The 14,874-nt window shown below is 41.2% G+C and overlaps 1 protein-coding gene across 1 annotated transcript in view; it reads right to left on the bottom strand.

Moving 5' to 3' along the window:
• Positions 1-14,874, bottom strand: part of bmpr2 (bone morphogenetic protein receptor type 2) — a 108,758-nt gene that overhangs the window by 21,000 nt on the left and 72,884 nt on the right. The window contains exon 4 of the mRNA XM_008114966.3: positions 607-711. Within this exon, the coding sequence (XP_008113173.1) occupies positions 607-711 (105 nt within the window). The remainder of the gene's footprint in view (positions 1-606; positions 712-14,874) is intronic.

The following is a 14,874-nucleotide window of genomic DNA, read 5'->3' as shown; positions in this document are numbered from 1 at the left end:
ATGTTTACTCCAGCCATTTTGGGTGGGGATGAGAGCGCTATAGTCCTACACAACATCAGTGTCCCAAAGTAGGGAAAAACTGAACCAGAAAATATTAGAATTCTTGAAAAATCAATTAACCAGAAAAATGTGAATAAAATAATGTATTGAGAAGATGCTGCTATACAGTTCTACACTTTATCTGTCCCATGTAGTATTTCTCAAGATTTAGTGGTAACCTCTGAAGCAGCTTGTCTCAAAGATGATCTTCATCTCATGGAGTATCTTTGCTCCCATTTGCAAGATCCAGCACTGATGTAGCACCTCAACAAAAAATAGGGAAGGCACATGGGCAGTGTACTCTAGACATTTCAACTTGGGCATCTTCCCAAGTGGTGTAAGATGCAATTATATGGAATTATGCTAAACTGGCAGTAAACTGATGGCTGCATTCTGATCTGTTAAACAGGTTTAGGGAACATTTTCAAGAACTTTAAAAACTCTGTCGCAACAAATAGAATAAAACATTGGGTAAGAGCAAGGGGAATATATCAAGAACACTATGGCAGTAACAAAAAATAGCAAAGGATTACTTATACTCTTGTTTACAAACAGAACAAAACTTACCTACAAACATCCTGTATCCAAAGAAAAGAGCAACCACCAAAACAGCCAGTACTGACACTGATGCCAGAACGATGACAATTGTTTCAGGAGGAGGAGGAGAGGGATCTGGGGGGGGGAAAAATCAACCCATCTATGATTATATTTTCTTATAGAACTAGTTTTCACCCAGCAGAAAGTCAAATTAAACGAAAGTGTTGTCCTAGAAAATTAATTACATATCCCTATACACACATGTAGTGAGCAGCAAAAGGAAGAGGAAAAACATTAAAATTCTTCTCTTCCCCCATTTTGTAAGTGTAATTATTCTGCTATACCAGAAACCTTCTATGAATGGAAAGGGTTCTCCCTTCTGAAGAAGAAAAATTCTAAGTGAAATCCTCTATCTTAAATTACTTATGAGAATCTAGCTGTTGGTGGTTATGATAATCCAAACAATCTTCCAAATTTAAGATACTTAAGACAGTATAACAAATTGCTCAATATTCTTTTTTAGAATTATGTTTTTATGTGCTGATGAAACTAGAGTTTTGATGGAAGTCAGTCATTATTCGGGTCGAACTACAGTTAACTCCTTTGTACTAAGTCGACAGGTAGAAGTCGACAGTTTAGAAGCCACTCTAAACACCTTCGCAGAAGCATACGAGAAGCTCGGCCTCTCACTGAACATCGAGAAAACCAAAGTGCTCTTCCAACAGGCACCAGCTAATCCCTCTGCAATGCCAGGAATACAGCTTAATGGTGTAACATTAGAAAATGTTGACCATTTCTGCTACCTTGGCAGCCACCTCTCCACAAAAGTCAACATCGACACTGAAATACAACACCGCCTGAGCTCTGCGAGTGCAGCATTTTTCAGAATGAAACAGAGTGTTTGATGACCGGGACATCTGTAGATACCAAGGTGCTTGTTTATAAAGCCATTGTCCTCCCAAACCTGCTCTACGCCTGCGAAACGTGGACGGTCTATAGACATCACACCCAACTCCTGGAGCGTTTCCATCAGTGTTGCCTCAGAAAAATCCTGCAAATCTCTTGGGAAGACAGGCGGACAAATGTCAGCGTGCTGGAAGAAGCAAAGACCACCAGCACTGAAGCGATGCTCCTACGCCATCAACTTCGCTGGACTGGCCACGTTGTCCGAATGCCCGATCACCGTCTCCCAAAGCAGCTACTCTACTCCGAACTCAAGAATGGGAAACGTAATGTTGGTGGGCAGGAAAAGATGGGCTTAAAGCCAACCTTAAAAATTGTGGCATAGACACTGAGAACTGGGAAGCCCTGGCCTTTGAGCGCTCTAATTGGAGGTCAGCTGTGATCAGCAGTGCTGTGGAGTTCAAAGAGGCATGAATGGAGGGCCTAAGAGAGAAACGTGCCAAGAGGAAGGCCTGTCAAGCCAACCCTGACCGAGACCGCCTTCCACCTGGAAACCGATGTCCTCACTGCGGGAGAACATGCAGATCAAGAATAGGTCTCTTCAGCCATTTACGGATCCATCCCCAAGATAGCGAAGACGGAGAACCATCATCCTCGAACTACGAGGGATTGCCTAAGTAAGTAAGTCTACAGGTAATTTGAAGGCACATGCATACACTCTTTTAGTATGTTTATTGCTTTGACAGTACTACTCACTTGAATAGTTCAGTAAACCTTTACCTGAAGGCTGGAAGAACACTTCGTCTCTCTTGGTTTCTCCTTCCTTCCCTGCTTCCTCTGCTGCCCTAGACATGCCTACTACCATAGGTACATGCTTTGATCAATGTGGTTGGAGCAATTAAGCACAGTTTACTTGGGCAATGAGAGAGTAGGGAAGAAGGTTTATTGGCTATAGAAGAACTCGTGCCAGCCTGTCAAATCTTGAGGTAATTATTTGAGGCTGCTCTGTTTACATATTGATCCTTAAACTATATTAATTCCTTCCTGAAAATTGTAAGCAATATTTCAAATATGTCATATAAAACAAGACACACAGCAAAATGAATACGTGTAAACATTAGTTCATAGGCCTAACACTGCAAGATTAAGAAACTGAAACAAACCAAATATAGTAGACTCTCAGTTAACTCACATCTATCTGATTGGAAGGTGTCAGATAAATGTAGTTTCTGATTGTTGAGAGCTACTATTAAAAATAAGCCTAATACTATACCCCAAACTATACAGTGCCATAACCTTTTTATTGACTTCATATTAATAATTAAATACAGTAATTAAAAACAAATAAAGTCAATTAAAGTGAAACTTGACATAATATAATACTGTTTTACTGTATTATAAATCAGCTTTGTGATTTAAAGTATTATTTCTTCAATTTTTGCCAGTTGCTTGAGTTTCAATTAACTGAGGGCCCTTCCAGACAGGCCCTATATCCCAGGATTTGATCCAGGCATTCTGTTTATCCCAGATTATCTGGCAGTGTGGACACATATAATCCAGTTTAAAACAGAAAACCTGGGAAATAAGGCATGTCTAGAAGAGCCCTGAGAGTCTATTGTATTAAGATACGATGGATGCAGAAATCAGCACCCTTCTAAGCTACCTGATCTTCTAAACTAGAGATGCCACAGACTGAAATTGGGATCCCTGGTTCCAATCTAACTGTGATCTCAGATCATACTTATCATTGGAAGTGGGGATAAATTATTCAATTGTACAGGAAAATGTTCTGTATATGCTTGAAAGTTCTCAAAATATTCATGATAAGAGCTCTCTATGATTCACTTTCTTATTGTTGAACTTCTGCCAGTTCAATGTCATCTAGGAAACTAAAACATTATTCCACACTAATCTTTAACATCACTCCTTATTAACCTTTAATAAAGAAGGGGTTTGAAAAAAAGGATACATGCTAGTGGAGGATGGAAATAAAGAAGCAAGGTACAGAGTTGTAAAAAATCAATTGACCAGGTTTATTTCTTTATTGAATTTACATCCTGCTTTTCTCACAAGGTGGGATTCATATACAGTAGTTTCTAGATATACTGCTCCCCCACCCCCATTATCAACAGGTAGTAGCTATGTGTCATGGAACCCAGTTACAGGGCTTTGGTAATTCAGCCCTGTAACTGGGAGTCATAACATAAACAATCCCAGGAGCACCTGGCAGAAGAAGATAGAATATGCCTGGGAACTTGGGGCCGAAAGTATAAACAATTATAATTGGTCTAGTGTGTGAAAATGGTAGTAATGTGATATTGGGGGTGGGACTTGATGATGATATTTACGTGTGGTGTTACGTAGCATCAAAAGTTATAAAAATAGTTGTATGTAAACATTGGGTCATTCCTGACTTTTCCAAAGTCATGTGTTCTTCAATAAAGATTGGATTTGAGAGCAGCCATCTCTGATCTGCGTTCAGACTGATCCTTTGAAGTGAGCAGGATAATTAAGTCAGGAATCCCGTTCTCACCCTCCTGCAAATTTGCAGTGAAGTGATAATGAGCAGGGAAGGAGATCAAAGCCATGACGGAGCAAAGGGGCCTCCGCTGGGAGCTCTGCCGTTGGCAGAAGAGACATTGCAAGCCATAGCTTCCTCTACGGGGTACCCCAAGCCGGACGGCGTGACCCAGAGGATTCCCAGAGGGGGAAGAGGCGTTCCGGCGGCGGCAGAAACCAGTTGGGGATCTGGAGGAAGCATGCCGGAGACCGTGGCCCTGCGGTTATCCATCCTGGAAACTCACTTATCCAGGCTGTCGGATACCGTGGGGAAAATAGTGCCAATATTGGAAGAGAATCTCCAAAAAGAGCACATCCGATACGGCGCCGAGAGAGAGCCAAGCAAAGGAGGCGGTTGGAGCCAGAGGGGACAGCGAGCTTCAACGCAGAGTCCCGCGGCGGCAAGGGACGAGGGAGACGAGGAATACTGGCAGGAGCTGGAGTTCCGAGACAGAATGGCGCGCGAAGTGGAGCGCCAGCGAGCTCTGGGAACTCTGAGGCCGCCATCTCCAACAGAGCTCCCAACCCCCCGAATGGGCGTCGGGGTGGAAAGGCCACTGGGGCCAGGGATCGGGTCCAGTGGATTTGCAGACGAAGGCGGAGAGGAGCGGGGGATCCAGGAAGAGGAGGAGGATGTGCCGTACGACGAGGAAAGGCGAGATGAGGGGGCTACAGCGAGGCCAGTATGCGGATGGGCGGAAGGGCCGACAGCGGCGGCAGACTTTCGGGAGCCGCGCAGAATGACCACCGGAGTGGGGCGCGGCGTGTTCCAAGGAGCCGCCCGAGGAAACCTGATGCAACCCTTCCCCATGCCTCCCAGACAGCATCAACGGGCCGCAGAATGGATGCCAAGAAGAGAAGATCTCAAACTGGAATACGGAGGGGAATCAGATGAACTGAACTTTTTTCTAATTAGCATCAGAGGATACATGGAAGACAATGCACACACATTCCCCTCCGAAGCAAGCAGGGTTCGAGCCATCGGCAACACACTAAAGCGAGGAGCAGCCAGCTGGTACGTGCAACTCCATGCCAGACACGACCCATGCCTGAGGTCAGTGCCCCGCTTCCTCGCCGCACTGGAAAACCGATTCAGAGACCGGCTAGAGCAATTGAGGGCTCGAGACCAGCTGAAAGGAATAAAGCAGAGGGACAAAACAGTGCCCGAGTACGCAGAGGAATTCCTACACCTCGCGGAAAGGGTACCAGAGTGGTCTGAAGTGACCAAAGTGGAGTTATTTAAAGAGGGACTACGCCCCGAGATTTTCAGCTGGGCAGCGCACAGAGATGACCCCGAAACGCTCCAGGGATTGATTCAACTAGCGGGGCGCGTTGAATCCACCCTGGCCCAAGTAAAGCGCTTCAGGAGCAGCGGCGGCCAGCAAAGACCGGTGGCGAGAGGTCGAGGAGAAACGAGGAAGCAGGAAAGACCTGGAGGGAGGCCGGGGATTCCCTCCAGAGGAGACGACAACAAACCTAAACCGGGATGCTTTGTATGTGGGAAGACGGGCCATCGAGCAGCAGAATGCTGGGCACGGAAGGGGGAGCCGCCAAAACCCTCAAAGCCCAAGCCAGCAACCGGGAGGCGTGCGGAGGAGGAGGTGCAAGCCCCAGAATCTTCAGAAAAATTGGTGAGTCGGGACAAACGCATGATAGTAGTGCCAATCTGCCTCTCGGGGCTAGAGAATCGGGCCACCTGCAAGGCATTTGTGGATTGTGGTTGTTCCAGGAATATTATAACTCCAGAGTTAGCAGGAGCGTTGAAATGCCAGCAGATGGCGCTTGACTCCCCAATTGCATTTTCGCAGCTAGACGGATCAGTTGCTACTGGGGAAGTATCTACAAAGGAAATACGGGAGGTCCCATGTAAAATAGGCAAATGGGAAGGAAGAATATCCTTTGTGATAGCCCCTATTGCCACATACCACGTAATATTAGGGATACCATGGCTCGAACAGGCAAATCCCGAAGTAGATTGGAGAGGAAAGAGCCTAGCATTTAAAGAACAGCAGACGCAATGGGAGATAAGCAAGATTGCAGAAGAGGAGGACGAGGGAGATGAAGAAGGTGAAATAGACCCACTGCTATTGCCACCTGAATACAGAGACTTTGTGGATGTGTTCAATCAGAAAGAGGCAAGTAAATTACCTCCCAAAAGGAATATAGAAGTAGAAATTGAAATAACCCCCGGAGCAAACTTACCAAAACCAAAAGTGTATCCCATGTCTGTGCAGGAGAAGGAGGAATTGAGGAAATACATTGATAAAAACCTGGCGCGGGGCTTCATTAAGCCATCCAATTCTCCTCTCGGGGCCCCAGTGTTATTCAGGAGAAAGAAAGACAACTCCCTAAGATTGTGCATTGATTATCGAAATTTGAATGCAATTACTAAGGACAATAAATACCCTATGCCCTTAGTAAAGGATTTAATTACCGTATTGAAAAAAGGGAGCATATTTACTAAACTTGATTTAATTGAAGCATATCATAAATTAAGGATCAAACCGGAAGATACTTGGAAAACTGCATTTTCCTGCGCATTCGGCCATTTTGAATATAAAATTTTACCTTTCGGTTTAAAAAATGGAGGCGGGTGCTTTATGCAGCTTATAAATGAAATACTGCACCCATTGTTGTACAGAGGGGTATTCATATTTCTTGATGATATCTTGATTGTGACTGAAGATAAGGAAAAGCACGTGAAATTGGTCCGGGAAGTTTTGCAGAGACTAAGAGAAGCAAAGCTGTACGCAAAACTGTCCAAATGTGAATTTAATAAAACTCAAATTGACTTTCTGGGGTATCGGATATCTCCAGAAGGGTTAGCTATGGATCCAGCTAAAGTATCAGATGTAAAAGAATGGGGAGTGCCTCAAACAAGGAGGCAATTGCAATCGTTTCTGGGGTTTGCAAATTTTTATAGATCCTTTATAAAAGGCTTCGCGCAAATAACTGCACCCCTTACTGAACTTTTAAAAACAAAAGGGAAAGGAGAGACAGCAAAAGTAAAAGCTCCTGGCGCCAAACTAAGTTGGACGCCAGAATGCCAAAAGGCATTTGAAACCCTAAAAGAATGCTTCACAGAAGGACCCATTCTAAAACACCCCGATATCAGGAGCCCTTTCATAATCCATTGCGATGCCTCAGACTGTGCGTATGGGGCAGTACTATTGCAAAAGGATCAAAATGGGAACTTAAAACCCTGTGGATATTTGTCCCGGAAGTTCAGCGAAACTGAAAAATGCTGGCCGATATGGGAAAAAGAGGCACTAGCCATATTAAAAGCCTTAGAATGCTGGCGACACTTTCTCGAAGGAAGCGGAATCCCATTTGAAATTTGGTCTGACCATAAGAACCTCCAGTATTTAAAGTCCCCTCGAAAATTGTCCCCCAAACAGATTAGATGGGCACAATACTTCAGCAGGTTCGATTTCCAATTAAAGTTTTTTCAGGGGAAGCAGAATGTCTTGGCAGATGCTCTTTCACGCATGCCTCAACACGAAGGAATACCCACAGCAAAAGAGGGAACAATATTCTCTGACAAACAATGGGGTTTAGCTGTCAGAACAAGAGCACAAGCCCAAAAGGAGAACACTGCTATGGTTGAACTCGACGGAAAAGATAATTGGGGAAACGAGCTGAAATAGTCTTATGAAGGAGACCAGTGGATCGCATCCAATGCAGAACAGGGGGAGCAGAAGGGGGGATTTTGGTTTGTGAACAAGAAACTGTATATCCCAGCAACATTAAGGATCAAGATTTTGCATCGTTTTCACAACAACCAGAGCGCTGGTCATACAGGAATTACAAAAACAACAAAAGCAATAGCAAAACATTGCTGGTGGCCAGGGATGAGGAAGGACATAAAAAATTATGTTGTTCAATGTGATGATTGTGCCAGAAATAAATCGAGAGGAGGGAAGCCAATGGGATTATTACAAACAGTAGCAGAACCTACCAGACCTTGGGAATGTGTAGCTATGGACTTTGTGGGGGAACTACCGGTTAGCAAAGGACATCGTTATATTTGGACAGTATTGGACCTGTTTTCTAAACAGGCCCACTTTATAGCACTGACGAAACTACCATCAGCCGAGAAACTAGCTGAATTGTACATAAACCACATTTACAAACTGCATGGATGTCCCAGTAGAGTGGTCAGTGACAGAGGAGTACAATTCACAGCAAAATTTTGGGAAAAATTCCTGGAAATGCTAGGAGCAGAAAGGAGTTTAAGTTCTGCTTTTCACCCCATGACAAATGGGGCGGTAGAACGTACTCAGCAGACACTTGGGCAGTTCCTTCGAATGTACTCTAACATGAGACAAAATGACTGGTCTCGGTGGTTGGCTTTTGCAGAACTAGCTTTTAATTCGACTATACATTCAGCAACAAATAAAACCCCCTTTGAAGTAGTTTACGGGTATGAACTACAGCCTCTGCCCCAGCTGCCGAGATGGACAGAGAATGAGGGAACAGAGGCAGGGAAATGGAAAGCGCAAATGATGGAATGCTGGAGTCAAGTGACTGCATCCTTAAAAGAAGCACATAAAAAGTATAAAGTATTCGCAGACAGAAAGAGGGTGGAAGGTGATAAATTGGAGAAAGGAGATTTAGTGTGGCTAAGTACCCAAAACATCAAACTGGGGCTACCTTCGAAAAAATTGGGCCCTAAATATATTGGACCATTTAGAATACAGGGTGTTATCAACGAGGTGACTTTCCAGTTGGCATTGCCAAAAAGCTTAGGGAAAATACACCCTGTATTCCATCGTAGCTTACTGAAAAAATATATGGGTACTTTGGACAAAATGGACACATAGAATTATTGTTTTGTTTCAGGCTTGTGATGAAAGAAGAACCGAAGAGGAGGACGAAGAAAAGGAGGGCACCATGTCATGGAACCCAGTTACAGGGCTTTGGTAATTCAGCCCTGTAACTGGGAGTCATAACATAAACAATCCCAGGAGCACCTGGCAGAAGAAGATAGAATATGCCTGGGAACTTGGGGCCGAAAGTATAAACAATTATAATTGGTCTAGTGTGTGAAAATGGTAGTAATGTGATATTGGGGGTGGGACTTGATGATGATATTTACGTGTGGTGTTACGTAGCATCAAAAGTTATAAAAATAGTTGTATGTAAACATTGGGTCATTCCTGACTTTTCCAAAGTCATGTGTTCTTCAATAAAGATTGGATTTGAGAGCAGCCATCTCTGATCTGCGTTCAGACTGATCCTTTGAAGTGAGCAGGATAGCTATGCTTTCAGCTCCATAGTACATCTCTCTATATAAATGTCAAAATATGTATCTGTGTCCCTCTTAGGGACATGCTATATCATTCTCTCCACCCCCCCCCTCAAAATGATTTTTGTATACTAGGTAAAGGTTTTTCCCTGACATTAAGTCTAGTCGTGTCCGACTCTGGGAGTTGGTGTCCATCTTCATTTCTAAGCTGAAGAGGTGGCATTGTCCGTAGACACCCCCAAGGTCATGTGGCCAGGATGACTGCATGGAGCGCCGTTATCTTCCTGCTAGAGTGGTACTTATTGATCTACTCACATTTGGATGTTTTTAAACTGCTGGGTTGGCAGAAGCTGGGGCTAACCGTGGGAGCTCACCCTGGATTTAAACTGCCGACCTTTCGGTCAGTAAGTTCAGCAGCTCAGTGGTATAATCCGCTGCACCATTGGGGGCTCCTTTTCTATAATATATCATGAAATTATGAAAAAATTGCATGTCACTTAATTTGGAAGTGAAATGGAGCTAACTACAAATAACAGTATCTCTTCTCCCTATTTTGTAAATCCTTCAAGTATCCAGAAATGCAAACATTAGTGCATTTTAAAAGGCCCTCAAAATTGCTTGAGAAGAACTTCAGTAAAAGGTTCAGAGTAGAAAACCTTAAACTAGGAGTGCTTCTAGACATGAATTTATGAACCAGGGACTTGCATCTTTTTCTAAGTGCCCGTCAATTCTCAACCTCTACTTCATCTCTATCTCACACACCATTGCGTTTTCTTTTCACTAAAATGCATCAGCTACTGCAACTAATATCAAAACAAAAAGCTAGCAGCAGCATCTGGAAAGATGTGGATGGACTACACCAGGGAGGCTATACAATCATTTCTCAAGTCCCACTTGAAATTTTCTCCTCAGGTCCCTTATTTGAGGCCACTTTTCATGTGGTTGGGCACTGAATTGTATGAAGAATCACACATCTCCGCATTTTTTCAAGGTATTCTGATTTCTTGTTAAGCCCATGAATCTCTGCTGACTAGAATAAACTGTTTTCCCAGTCTCCATTTGCTTTCCTATTTATTTTTCCTCCTCAAATATTTTTCCTCCTGGTCTAACATATTCCAGTATCTTCACACATTTAGCTCCTTACGCATACATCAGCACCAACTACCATTTTAGGCTTATCGGACTCTAAAATCCTAAATGTAATATACCGATGACTTCAATGGCAGTTCATTTTGCTAGTTTCACCTTCTAGTCAGAGGGCAGATGGCAAATACAATTGAGGTTAAACCAAGACCACAGCTAACCTCTGGCTAGATGACCTTCATATAAAATGGCACCATTGTGCAAAACGGTTCTCTAAAACAAATGCCTCTAGTTTCAACAGAAGGATTAGTTTGAATTATGCTTCAATAGAAGCATTGGTTTGAATTATGTTTGCCTTGGACACACGAAAGCCATTTATGTCCTCATTTTGCTTTCATTTGTTAAAGTCAATAGATCTCCAAGAGTAAGAAAATTAAAGTATGATCCATTCAATAATGCCTGTAGTAAATCTGGGTTATGAATTGAAAGAAAAAATTATAAAGCTTAAACATAGTCCTAATCCTGTCATTGTCTATGTCTCTGCAGCAATAAGCTGATTTTCTAGTAACAGAATGAACTGAACTGACGTTTTCACTGTAATAACTTCATTTTTGACTCCAGCTTAATCAACCAATTGAGAAAATTGTAACAACTGCTATAGGCTCTAGAGTTAGCTCAGGTTTAATTCTAATTGTTTCTGTGCTACAACTGCAATACATTGTAAAGAACATTAAGGCGCTCAAAGTGGTAATAATCATTTAAAGTAAATCCAAAATATTTTTTTCCATATTAGATATTTTCAGAAACAAAAGTGAAGAGAAATCTATTATTAAAATGTTCTATATTTTGATCAAATGATTTTTATCACAAATTAAAATATAGTAGTACATTTTTATAGAAGAATATGTGTTTTAGATTACAATTCATGATTTAGATACACACATATTTAAAAACACCACTTACAAAATGGCAAAGAAGGAATAGTATCATGTGTATATGGTGATTATTTACATTCTTCCATATGAGTCTTCCATTCTTCTTACATGATTTCAACCATTATTTATTGGTAAAAATGTCTGGCTGCTTGCCTTTGCAAAGTGAAGATTGAGAAATATGTTACTACATCAGCACAGGCAAGGTTTTTATGTGATACTGTATAGTGTGCCACTGGAGCTATGACAAAGAAAGATTACTCCACAACTCTAGAACTTTAATTCTTTGTTTAATCACCATGTGGTTCAAAAAAGGTCAGTTTGTGAGTTCTGAGAAGTGAGGTTTCCCTGAAATGGTGAGAAGACATTCCTCTATGACTTGGTCCACAAGACGAGACACCACTGGAAACCATTAACTTCCTTGGTTTTCAGTCTTGATCATGCCAATAAAGTATATTCTTAAAAAGTTGTAAAAGTCTTGCAAGCTGTAGTCTTGAAGATAAGTTTTCACTTGTTTATGATCCTTTTTTATTTTCTATCCACTTTTCTGTGCAGATAAAGAGAACTGCTTCACCTCCACAAATATTGTTTTTTGCTATTACTAAGAGACCTTCCACCTGAATAAGCAGCACTATATGATGACTTACTTAATATTCCAATTAGCAATCTCCTTCAAATGTTTAAGTGGAGATTAAATAAATGGCAGCAATCTGCAAGAATAAACTTGAACTTTTGAGAGTGTTTAATAAATGTCATGAGAGAGTAATGAGTCAGTTGGGTTGTCAGGGCTGCTTTACTTATTCTATGCTCATATTTATGCTAGTGTTTTTCAACCATATATTATTCAACATGTAAAATAGCTCAGTATGAGTCTCAGGAGTGGGTATGTCTACCTTTAAACCACATAGAGACATCAACTGGTGCAAAATCTAGACTACACAGCCATATCTGTGTTATCCAAAACTATGACCCTAAAAACTGGAGATTCAGGTAAATGTCCTCTAGTTACCCTCAAGATACCAGAATTTCCACTTCAGCTTCACCTCTGAACTAAGAACTGAGATCAGAATGCAAAATCACTCAGGGATACAATGAATTCTTCCCAAAAGAAATCCCAAACCCTTCATCCTGGGATTGCTATCAATTAGTATCTTTTGTTCAGTCAAAGAGTGTTCCCCTTCCCAGACCTGATATCCACCACAAAATTCCGCCCCCCCTACACCTTCATGGAGATAAGGATCAGATAATCCTCATAAATGTGAAACAACCACAAGGACCAAGTTTGGTGGATGGGGGGATGCTGCTGTGCCTTCCATGAATTTGTGAGGAGTGGAATACTGACAATTCCATTCACAAACAATTCCACAGTGGAGTACAATTCAGAAGACTTTGGTGAAGGGGTGATTGGTGACTGAAATCATTGCTACTCCACATCCCACAGCTTCAGGGGGAGGTGCAGTGGCAATCTTGCCATCCATCAAAGTCTACTGGTTTGTAGATTTAAGTGTGTGTGTGTGTGTGGGGTGGTGGTGGTGAGTAAGCACATACTTTCTCTGTCCTCTAGAGCCACAGGGAGTCCCTCTGTCCAGCACCCTGAGGCTGCAGGAAACAGAACACCAACGTTTTGGCCTAGGGCCTTATGGGACAGATGGCAAACCCACAAATAATCAAAAAGCCATGAATGCCAAACCCAGAAAATTGGAAAGCTAGATGTAGTTTGTTTTCAAACAGAATTTTAATAGCTGGCCATCACAATGTCTACCTTTTCCCGTATGGGCCTCTTCCAATTTGCTGGCACTAAATATATGTATTAGTCTCCCTAAGATCAATTTTGCCTTGTAATGCATCTAGCCTTAATTTCAGTTCAGCGGGGAGTCAATTAATTTGACAGAAACCGGGAATTTAGGGGAAAAAGGAGGGACAGTGTTTGGATTCTGTAGAACTATTTGTAGGAGGAGGAAAAAGAACAATGTAAAATCCTATAGGACCATTAAAAAAAATATAATAAGACCAAAAAAAATCATGCACAGCATGCCCAAAGAATCTCCATGGTTGTGTTCACACAAATTTGTGAATATTAATAACACATGAGCTAAGATCCCAGGTGGATCTGGGAGACCAGAAAACTCTGCTCACTCTTCCTGAGTAGAGAAATGACCTGTTTCTTGCCACCCCTCCCACAGTTGTTTAGTGAAGGTGATCAAATAGTTGAATATATATATATATATATACACAGTAGAGTCTCACTTATCCAACATAAACGGGCCGGCAGGACATTGGATAAGTGAATATGTTGGATAATAAGGAGGGATTAAGGAAAAGCCTATTAAACATCAAATTAGGTTATGATTTTACAAATTAAGCACCAAAACATCGTGTTATACAACAAATTTGACAGAAAAAGTAGTTCAATACGCAGTAATGCTATGTAGTAATTACTGTATTTACAAATTTAGCACCAAAATATCATGATGTTTTGAAAACATTGACTACAAAAATGCGTTGGATAATCCAGAACGTTAGATAAGTGAGTGTTGGATAAGTGAGATTCTACTTTATGTAAACTTACTTACTTCGGCGATCCCTCATTGTTCGAGTATGATTCTCTACCAGGTGTAATATCCTGGTGGTGGATACGCAGGCGGCTGTGGAGCCCTATTCTTTTTTCTTTCTTTTTTTTTTGAAACATTTTATTAAATTTTTATACTACATCGAAAGAGTGAGAACAACTGAGATATAGAAAAGTAGGAAAAAGAAAAGAAGAGTAAAATCTACAATCTACAGAAATATAGCCCACACACAACCAAAGGGGAAAAAAAGGATGTGACTTCCATTCCATCTTCTTGGATAATATTTTCTTATTATTCAAAAATATTTTTTCTTACTAAAAAAAGAAAGCAAAAAATAGTAAAATTGTCTCTTGTAATGTTCATTTTCTCAAGTTATCCAGATAGTCCTGAAGATCGTCCCAATTCGTTCTTTGCCTGTATTTTTCTTCAACAAAAAGGTCAATTCGTCCATATCCTTTATTTCTCTTATCTTCTCCACCCACTCCTCAATTGGTGGGACTGATTCCTGTTTCCATTCTCTAGCAAAAACAATTCTAGCGGAGGTCATAATATAAGTAAAAAGCTTATCTTCTTGTTCAGTCAATTGTAAGTCTAAGGCTGTAAACCCTAATAGATAATACTCTGGTTTTCTTATAAATGTTCTTTTTTAAATCTTTTGTGATTCTTCATGAATCTTCATCTAAAACTTTGTTGCTTCTTTACAAGTCCACCATATGTGATAGAAGGAGCCAACTTGTTCTTTACATTTCCAACACTTATCAGAAACTGTTTTGTACATTTTGGTTAATTGTTTCGGTGTAGGATACCATCTGTGGAACATTTTTATCCAGTTCTCTTTCAAATCTATTGTATATGTATATTTAAATTTTTTGCTCCACATTTGTTCCCATTCTTTCATTTGAATTGGCCTTCTTAAATTTTGGGCCCATTTTATCATACAATTTTTAACCTGTTCCATTTCAGTCAGCCAGGTAAGTAATATATTATAAATATTTGATATTAT

The sequence above is a fragment of the Anolis carolinensis genome, chromosome 1, assembly GCF_035594765.1.
Source record: "Anolis carolinensis isolate JA03-04 chromosome 1, rAnoCar3.1.pri, whole genome shotgun sequence".
Classification (NCBI taxonomy): domain Eukaryota; kingdom Metazoa; phylum Chordata; class Lepidosauria; order Squamata; family Dactyloidae; genus Anolis; species Anolis carolinensis.
The sequence above is the reverse complement of the archived record's forward strand: the minus strand, read 5'-3'. Positions and strand labels throughout refer to the sequence as shown.